The 10,357-nt window shown below is 38.8% G+C and overlaps 1 protein-coding gene across 5 annotated transcripts in view; it reads left to right on the top strand.

The window, feature by feature from the left end:
* The window catches only part of AADAT (aminoadipate aminotransferase), a 122,620-nt gene that overhangs the window by 87,033 nt on the left and 25,230 nt on the right, over positions 1 to 10,357 (top strand). For all 5 annotated transcript variants that reach the window (XM_083367956.1, XM_083367955.1, XM_083367952.1 and 2 more), the window contains 2 exons: positions 4,302 to 4,363; positions 6,457 to 6,521. In XM_083367956.1, coding sequence (XP_083224082.1) covers positions 4,302 to 4,363; positions 6,457 to 6,521 — 127 coding nt within the window. The remainder of the gene's footprint in view (positions 1 to 4,301; positions 4,364 to 6,456; positions 6,522 to 10,357) is intronic.

Below are 10,357 nucleotides of genomic sequence, written 5' to 3'. Positions count from 1 at the left end.
CAGTAATAGTCACCTGCACACACAGATATCCCCCTAAAATAGCTATAACTAAAAACAAACAAAACTACTTCCAAAAATATTCAGCTTTGATATTAATGAGTTTTTTGGGTTCATTGAGAACATGGTTGTTGTTCAATAATAAAATTAATCCTCAAAAATACAACTTGCCTAATAATTCTGCACTCCCTGTATATACATATATACATATATACATACATACATACATACATACATACATATATATACTCTTAACTTTTAGACACAAACATCAGTATAACATCCATGTATTTATAGAATCATCTAAAACAGCACACTGAAGAAAAGCTTTTCATTATTTATAATTCCTTAATCCTATATAATATTAGGCCATTTTAAAAAGAAAATATTCTCTCACTGGTTTTATTTAATAGCTCTTAAAATACTTTATAACTTGTTTATAGTTGTGAGCGTTTGAAAGCTCTGATGGATACAGTATTAGTTTTTCTACAGCGAACCCTTTCTCTGTTCCACTTCTGTAGCTATTATTAATAAAGTTATGAACAAGCCAAACAACTATTACTACTGTTAATACTACTAATAGTATTGGTTCCTGGCATATCTACAGTGAGGGAAAATAATTATTTTAACAGAGACAGAATAACAACAGCAAAATCCAGAAAAGCACATTTCAAAAAAGTTATGTTGATTTGCATTTTAGTGAGTGAAAGAAGTATTTGACCCCTTTACAAAACATGACTTAGTACTTGGTGGCAAAACCTTTGTTGGCAATCACAGAAGTCAGATGTTGTTTGTAATTGGCCACCAGGTTTGCACACATCTGAGGAGGAATTTTGTCCCAGTCCTCTTTGCAGTTGCTCTCCAAATCATTAAGGTTTCAAGGCTGATGTTTGGCAGCTCGAACCTTCAGCTTCCTCACAGATTTTCTATGGGATTAAGATCTGGAAACTGACTAGGCCACTCCAGAACCTTAATGTGCTTTTTCTTGAGCCTTGGCCATATGTTTTGGGGCATTGCCATGCTGGAATACCCATCCACGACCCATTTTCAATGCCCTGGCTGAGGGAAGTTCTCACCCAAGATTTGACAGTACATGGTCCCGTCCATCGTTCCTTTGATGCGGTAAAGTTGCCCTGTCCCCTTAGCAGAAAACCTCCCCCAAAGCATAATGTTTCCACCTCCATATTTGACAGTGTAGATGGTGTTCTTGGGGGTCATAGGTAGCATTTCTCCTCCTCCAAACGGCAAGTTGAGTTGATGCCAAAGAGCTCGATTTTGGTCTCATCTGACCACAACACTTTCACCCAGTTCTCCTTTGAATCATTCAGATGTTCATTGGCAAACTTCAGATGGGCCTGTACATGTGCTTTCTTGAGCAGGGGGACCTTGCAGGCGCTGCAGGATTTCAGTTTTTCACAGCTTAGTGTGTTACCAATTGTTTTCTTGGTGACTGACATCATTGACAAGATCCTCCCATGTACTTCTGGGCTGATCATTGAAACTCCACAAGGTAAGATCTTGCATGGAGCCCCAGACCAAGGGAGATTGACAATTATTTTGTGTTTCTTCCATTTGTGAATAATCACACCAATTGTTGTCACCTTCTCACCAAGCTGCTTGGCGATAGTCTCCTAGCCCATTCCAGCCTTGTGTAGGTCTACAATCTTGAACAGCTCTTTGGTCTTGGCCATGGTGGAGAGTTTGGAATCTGATTGATTGATTGCTTCTGTGGACAGGTGTCCTTTATTACAGGTAACAAGCTGAGATTAGGAGAACTCCCTTTAAGAGAGTGCTCCTAATCTCAGCTCGTTATCTTCATAAAAGATACCTGGGAGCCAGAAATCTTGCTGATTGATAGGGGATCCAATACTTATTTCACTCATTAAAATGCAAAGCAATTTAAAACTTTTTTGAAATGCATTTTTCTGGAATTTTTTGTTGTTATTCTCACTGTTAAAATAAACCTATGATTAAAATTATAGACTGATCGGGCTTCTGGTTTGCGATCGTGGTGTTGGCGGATGTGATGAGAGATTGCTCCCTTCATCCATTTTTTTCCCGCTGGGGAACCCTGAAGAGGGTCGGAGGTCGCCCTGTAGGGGTGACGAGCATGAAGAGGACCTCCAAGTGATTGTTGAAGTGCGGCAGCCCTCCTGTTTGATCCGGGGCAACTCTTCAAACTGACGGGGAAAAGATCAGGCATTTATAGCCCATCATCAAGCTGCTGACAGACGAGGCAAAACTTACTAACAAGCACCCTGAAAGCAACGTGGAGAAATTGGGTCAGATTTTATCTTCTCTGTACCCCAAGTACTTTTCCTTTTCCTGTTAAAAGCTTCTTGAAAAATTATCCCCTTCTGAGGAGAGAGGGAAGGGAACTACTTTCCCCCACGCTCTAAAATGGTGGTGTCTGCTTACTCGGGAAATAAAGCTTTGAAAAGATCTACTTAACACAATTGAATATCTATTTTCTGTTTGGAATTTGGGGACCCAAAAAGTTGCTATTCTTACTGGAACCTGCTATTCTACTTTATTTGTAAAAAGAATTTGAATCAGATAAGAACCTAGCCCAGGATCTGAAAAAGACTCTAAATGCTATCAGGGACATCTTGTGGCGAAGCTTGGTACAGCAGTTTTTATTACTTCTGACAAAGAGACTTGCTCACAGCCCAGATTTGACCTTGGTATTATCTATGAGAGACTTATCTTGGAGAGAGCAGCTGGGCAGTGAAATTGGCTTCTAGGAATGGTGGAGGTGAACATTTACTGACTCTTGTTTAATATAGCCTTAACTAGAAAGACCATCTCTAACTATGTCAGAAATGGGGGAGGATCAACAAAAGATTTTGGATATGTTAAAATCTTTACTTGAAAGCATTTTGGCAAACACTGAGAAACTTAAAGCTAATCTGAAAGACAAAGGTGCCAGCTTACCCCCAGAACACGAAACCCTGATTGCAGCTAGAAAACTACTAACAACAGGAGTGGAACAAGTGGATATGAAGACAGAGAGCTTTACAGAACAGCAAGCACAGTCTGCTGAAAATCCAGAAAACAAAACAATAACTCCAAAACTGGAAATGACCTATGCAAACCAGAAGAAATTTGAGAAAGAAAAAGACCAGATCGAATTGAAGACAACTATATCAGAACAAACACAGGGATCTGGGATATCAGGGTGACAGCCTAATGATTATAAATGGACCAGATCTTTCAGAAAATTGGCAATGAGATGGTCTCCTTTAATTCAAATAATATATACAAGAATGAAGGGAGATCTATCTGATGATTTAAAAGCATTGATATGGAAGCCTGGTTGGCAAAAGAAGAAAGCTAGAATTAGGTTGAAAAACTGGGGCCTTTTGATTTATTAGAGAAGACCCTAAACTGTCAGCTAGTGGGCTAAAGGGAGATTTTGAGACAAAGAGAAATTTGATTACTAGATTTAAAATAGTTGGAAAATAGTAAAAAGTAAGGGATTAATCTGTTTAATATTGAAGATTTAGATTTACAAGGGAAATGTAAACTAACTATTAGAAAATAGGTTTGAATTATTGACTAGCCCGGAGAATATAGATGATGGATTTGAACTAATAAAGGATACTCTATTATTAAGGTGGTGATGTATTAGGGTGAGAAATAGAAAATGTTTATGGAATAGAATAAGAATATATACTGCTCAAAAAAATAAAGGGAACAGAAAATAAGACATCCTATTATTAAATACAGTACATTGTGTTGTTTAAGTGTTCCCTTTATTTTTTTGAGCAGTATAGTTAAGTAACTAATATGTGTATTTTAAACATTATATTTTTTATGAAGTGAGATAAAGGAAGTTTGGGTTACCTGAAAGTTAAATACTATGGATATTAAAGATCAAACTGGAAATACGTAATTAAAAATTAAAATTAGGTAAAATTTAATAACAGGACATCGATTGTTCATCAAGATTTATTAAGATATGTATAAGCAAAAAAAATGTATGAATGCTATAATGAAGTTTATACTAACTTTTGATACAATTAGAAATTTGTTAGCTTAAATATGAAATAGCAAATGTTAAGGGAAACAGAGACGGAAGTATTTGATGATGTAACATGAGATACCTACTAAAGATTGTATTACTGAACTATTGTTTAACCCAGTTACCACATTGCCTTCTAAATACTTATATGTAAAATTGGAAAATCAATAAAATATCTTTTAAAAAAATATAGACTGATCGTTTCTTTGTCAGTGGGCAAATAGTTGTTATATGTTGATGAGCAAGTAACATACTGACTGTAGACCTACTATTCCTATAGATTATGATAGCCCAGCTTCTTCAACAATGGGGACTGAAGGGTTTCCTGGACCATGTAGAGAGGTAAATATATTTAGCGTACTTCATTTTTGATATATTATATATTTTTAATTATTATATTTTCGTATATATTTTAAACATATGTTGTTTTAATATTACTGTCACAATTCTGTACACACACACACACACACACACGCATACACACACACATACTGTACATAAAGACATATTAATATAGTGGCCGCAATAATATATGCAATTTATTGTGCTAAAGTCCATTCATTTGAATGTACAGATTTAATTTTCTGAGAGCTGTCCATTGAAATACTTGCAAAGAATTCCGGACATTGTAATCTAAAACATCTTGGAATTGCAGCAAGTGTACATGTATCCTTTTAAACATGGTTAAATTAAATATAAATTAAATGAATTAAAAATATTTAGAATGGAATTTCTATTTCTAACAGTATCAGGAATTACTGTACATGTTTTGCAGGACTCTGCATTTTACAGTATATGCTGACTTTTGGAAATTGTAGAAATAAATTACAAATTAGGGAAACTAGAAAAATTGCAAGCAAAATTGGTAGCGCTGGATAGTTTATATCAAATGGATAACTTCACAAGAAATTGGCTAAAACGTAAAATCAACACACTGACATGAATTGAAATCTGTCCTTTACATTTGAAATACTATCTCATGAACTCTGCTCAGAGACCAACTGTTTAAATTGTGCCCCATCCACTTCTTCTAGTTGCTGGCAGCCACTCATAGCAGGAGGCCATGTGGCACGTCTTGCCGGTGCTGCCAGTTATGTCAGGATGCCACATGGCACATTGTACCAGTGCTGTCGCGCACGCCACAATACACCACATGGCATCCTGCTGCAACCAGCAACACTGATGTGATGTGCCACATGGCCTCCTACCATGAACGGCAACACCAGCGTGACACACCACATGGTATCCTGCAGCAAGTGGCAGCACTGGCGCAACACACCACAAGTGGCACCACCGGCACGATGCGCCACATGGCATCCTGCTGCGAGTGGCAGTACTGGCGTGATACGCCACACAGCATCCCACCACGAGCTGCAGCACCAGCACAATGTGCCATACGGCATCCTGCCACAAGCAGTGGCACTGGCACAACATGCCATGTGGTGTCCTACAAGTGGCTGTGAGAGGCTGCAGAAGTCAAGCAGTGGCATGACAAGTGTCAGGGCGTGGGAGGCCTGGCTGCAGTAAGCGGGTAAGACATCCCCCGAAAATAAGATCTAGTGTCTGTTTTGGAGAAAAAAAAAAAATAAGACCAGCTTATTTTCAGGGAAACACCGTAGGACTGTAAATTAAGCTTTTATTTGATTTGTAGGGTTTTTTCCCTCCTATCCCATATTGTTTTCCTTTTGGGTCACAGTTTTTAGTTATGTTGTTTTATATAGGAATACCATAATCCACATTATTTGGACATCCTCTTCTATCAGGAAACAATCTATAAATATCATTTTGTGCTAGAAAAGAGCTAAGAGATAGAGATGTATTCAAGTTTGTGCTACAGTCAGTGAAAATTGAAATCCAATACATACTTTACATTCACATTTATATCAGAATTGTTATCTGAACAATAAATGATCCTAATAATGATACACAGATTTTTTTGTTGTTTAATGATTCTGAAATCATTAAAGAACAAAAAAATCTGTCATTATTAGGAATGATGCATTCAAATGCATCCAATTCAATATAGTTTGGATGCATCAAAAAGATATACACAGGGAAAGGCCGTTTAATGTTCTTTGCATAGTAATTATATATACAGTATTCCTCCTGGCAGATTTTTATTTAAAAATTGCAGTAATTAAAAAATTATCTTAATTTTGAAGAACATCTACAAACTGTCATTTAGGGCACAGAAGTCTTTATAACCAATTGCTATTTCTATAAAGTTCATAAAGTCTTCTCTAAACCAGGGAGTTGACTATCTGTGGCCTTCAACTCTCAGAATTTCTCAGCCAGCCATGCTGAGTCTTCAAATTCCCATGATTGGACTCCCCTGACCTAAATGACCTTCCTTGTTTTGAGCATGAGAACTGTTAATTTGGAAGACTTTCTTCATCATTATGCTTTTCTCTTTTCTTTTTCTCATCTTTTGCTAGTGTGGTGGATTTTTACAAAGAACAGCGAGATGTGATGCTTAATGCAGCAGATAAATGGCTAAAAGGTTGGAGTCAATAATGAACATTTGAACTATTAATATATGACAGAAATATACTACTAAAAAGATGATTAAAAAGGGAAATGTATAACTTTTCGCCTGGGTTTTGAGAAGTGTGTGAAAAATTAATGTATCCCATTTTAGGATTACCTTCAGTAAAAACAATCTTTTTCCTTTTGAAGGTTGTTCAATGCCCGGTAATAACTCTCCTGTGAAAATATAATATGGTCCCTTGCCTTTTGCATTTCGTTCTTGTGTTTCATTTCTGCCATTGCTGTGCCCCTACAACTATTCCAGATAACATACTTACACTTGTGGTTCCTTTTAGTTAAAGAAGCTTCTCTGTCAGGCATAGGTTCATTATATATCATTACTAGCCAATAAAACTCAACACAGTCCTTGGATATAGGTATAGATATATGGATATATACATTTCTCAAGTCCATAATATTTCCCACATGTTACTACATTCTACTAATGATGATGCTAATTGTTCATAACTGCTTATTCAATAAATTGTGTACAGATAATCCTCAATTTATGACAACAGTTGGGACCAGAATTTCCATTGCTAATAAGACCTTTTTGCTGCAGTTGTTAAGTGAATCACACAGTTGTTAAGTGAATCTAGCTTTCTTCATTTACTTTGCTTTTTGGAAATCAGCTGGGAAAATCACAAATTGTGATGTGACCCCAGAAGTCTGCAACTGATATAAATAAATGCTAACTGCGAAGCACCCAAATGTTGATCATATGACCATGGGGATGGTACAGTAGTCATAAGTGTGAAGCATAGTTGTAAGCTATTTTTTTCAGTGCCAAATACTTCAAACAGTCACTAAACAAATGGTTAAGTCAAGGACTACTTATATTGGAGCTAAACATTATAACTGATAGCTATTTCACTAGACACAACCTGATGGATATCATTGTGTCAGCCTCCACCAGATAGACCAGGCCAGAGATTCAACCTAACAGACTAAAACCGACTTTATTAGTAACAGCTATAGTAAACAGAATTTTACAAATGTGATTGTGCTCCATAAAGCTATCTTCCTTATTCTTTGATACCAGCCTAAAGCTCAGCCATATATGCAGAAGCTTACTCAAAAAGAAATCCTGTTTTGTTCATTAGAACAGATTTTTCAATACAGCCATTTGTAGAGAAGAAAATAAGTTGCATTTACTTTACCAGCAATAATTTAAAATGAAAACATACATATACCATACATAATGTCAGAACCCACCCCAATCCACATCTTAGGAAAGAAGAACTCTTAGAGACAGGATTGTCCAAACAGGAACTTTTACTAAAACATGGTTGACAGTGGATAATCTAGACAGGATCTGGAAACTGTCTCACATATCGATACTTTTAAAGTGTCCCCGAGTAATAACCCCTCCCTTCAGTCCCTTTGGTCAGTACCGGATCAGTCAAGTTTCATGTGTCAAACTCCTCGTGGGAAAGGAGAGCACCAGTACATTTGCAACATTATTACTTCCTCCCCTTCGTATTCCAGTTGGAGATACAAACCAGAATTCCCCCCCCCCCTTATCTTTGTTCTTCTTAGTTCAAAGGGTTTCTTCCCTGGTCTTTTGTGATGGCCTCCAGACAGACTGAATAAACAAACCTTGCATCTAAGAGATAGAGATGGCTCTTAACAACCCTGCCTTCTCTTTCCCTCCTTGGAAATTGCAGAATCCCCTAAGGGGGTGAGATTTAGATTTGCACAGATAGGGAGTTAGAAATGAACTATAAATGGATTCTGACACATATACTATTTATTCTGTACCCAGCCAGGATTTTGTAGTTTGTATCAATCAGGACAGACCTGGAAGGAACATTGGAGGTCTTTTGTCCAACCCCCTGCTCAAGCAGGAGACCCTATACCATTTCAGACAATTAGCTTCCAGTGTCTTCTTAAAAACCTCAGTGATGAAGCATCCACAACTTCTGAAGGCAAGCTGTTCCACTGGTTAATTATCCTCGCTCATAGGAAGTTTCTCCTTAATTCCTGGTTGCTTCTCTCCTTAATTAGTTTCCACCCATTGTTTCTTGTCCTGCCCTCTGGTGCTTTGGAAAATAAGTTGACCCCCCTTCTTTATGGCAATCTCTCAAATACTGGAATACTGCTATCATGTCCCCCTAGTCGATGGGTCGGCAACCCGCGGCTCTCGACCTGCATGCAGCTTTTCAGCCTTCTACAGCGCCTCCCATTTGCAGTCCCACAAAAAAAAGTGGAACTAAAAATGTTCAATCAATCAATTCCAACTTCTCACGAAAACAAAATCTCGTGAAGTTGGAATTGATTGATTGAATTTCTTTTATTTGTGGGACTGTCCACAGACTTCTTTTCTTCTTGGCACTGCACGTGGCAGTGGCGGAGGAAGAGACGGAAGAGTGCGGAAAGAAGGTGCATGGGTCAGATGAGATGTGTGGGGGGAGGGTTCTGCCAAGCAAATGGAGCTGGGGAAACAGGCTGGGTGGGAGGAGCTGCCAACACCATTGCCATGATCTCCCCCTCCCCAGCCACCCAACCACCATCGCCAATATTCTCACCTGGCCTCACACTCTTCTTCTCTTCATCTTCCACACTCAAATCGGCTGCTAGTGGCTTGGATGGCTCTGCTCTGTCTGAGTTGAAGAAAGCTGCTTTCTGCTGGCCTCCGCTTTCTTCAACTTGGACAAAGTAGAGCCACCCAAGCTGCTAGCAGCTGATTTGAGTGCAGAGGAGAAGAGCATTTCCTCAGGAACCGCCTGAAGCTCTGCAGCTGGAAGAGCTCCAGCTGAGGCTGCTTTAGGAAGGTGTCTCCAGCCTTGAAGCCGCTTAGCATTGAAGTAAAGGTCAGCTCTTTATAGCCCCCACGTGCTCTCACCCATGGAGTGCTTTTTATGCACAAGGTGCCAGCCTCATTCACACCCTGGAGCGCGAGGAAGGCGGCCAGAAGCAGCGGAGGAGGCACCTTCTCACTTGATAAGGCTGATGCAAGGTAAAGGCGCTCTGGGCTCAATTCCGGCCACCCCCTTCTCACCCGGATTGCTCTTCCAGTTACTCAGGCGCGGTAGCCCCCTTCTCTTCAAGAAGCCTCATCCAAATCTATGTGAAAGGGGAGCGCAATGAGCACAAGGGAGAAGCAAACGGGCTACGGTAGGAGTGGCAGGGGCTATTCATTTGGCAGTGTGAGACAGGGAGGGAGGGAGAGGGAAGAGAGAGAGAGCATGTGAACTGCAGCAGAGGCTGGTCTCTTCCCAACCCAAATGGTGAAGCATCAATTTGGCTTCCAGACATCTTTTCAGAGTCCTGGGAAAAGCATGTAAAGCAAACTGTTGTAATCATTTTACTTGTCTTGTTTCCTAGGAACTGTCAGACAGTTATTGAGACAGGCAAGTGGCAGCCAGCCCCTTTTAAAAGACAAAAAGGATTGGAATTTGTTAGATTTTCCCAGTAACTGGTTTGCTGGGAGGGAGAGGGAGAGAGAGAGAGAGAATATGAATATACGTGGTTGTCCTTACTGGACTTTTAGTAAAGAACGTTTAATGAAATATTTTGATTTTTTTTTAGTTAAGAGATGAGGTATGGTGATAATTATGCTGTATTTAAAGATGGTAGATAAGCTACTAAAATTGTTTTTACCTATTGGGATGAAAGAGAAAGGTTTTTTTCCCCCTCTTTCTCCTGTCCTTCTCTTTTTTCCCTCGCAATTTTTTTTCCATTTTTCTATTTGTAGTTTTTATAGTTTGCACTGGCTTTTTATTTCATAAATATGAGGAGGACCCAAATAGACATTGCGTATTTTATTTCAAACTAACCTTCGACCCAGCGTCTTTTTTTGGAGCTCAA

The sequence above is a fragment of the Vipera ursinii genome (genome assembly GCF_947247035.1).
Source record: "Vipera ursinii genome assembly, chromosome: 7".
NCBI classification, from domain to species: Eukaryota; Metazoa; Chordata; class Lepidosauria; order Squamata; family Viperidae; genus Vipera; species Vipera ursinii.
This window is presented reverse-complemented; position numbering and strand designations above follow the sequence as displayed.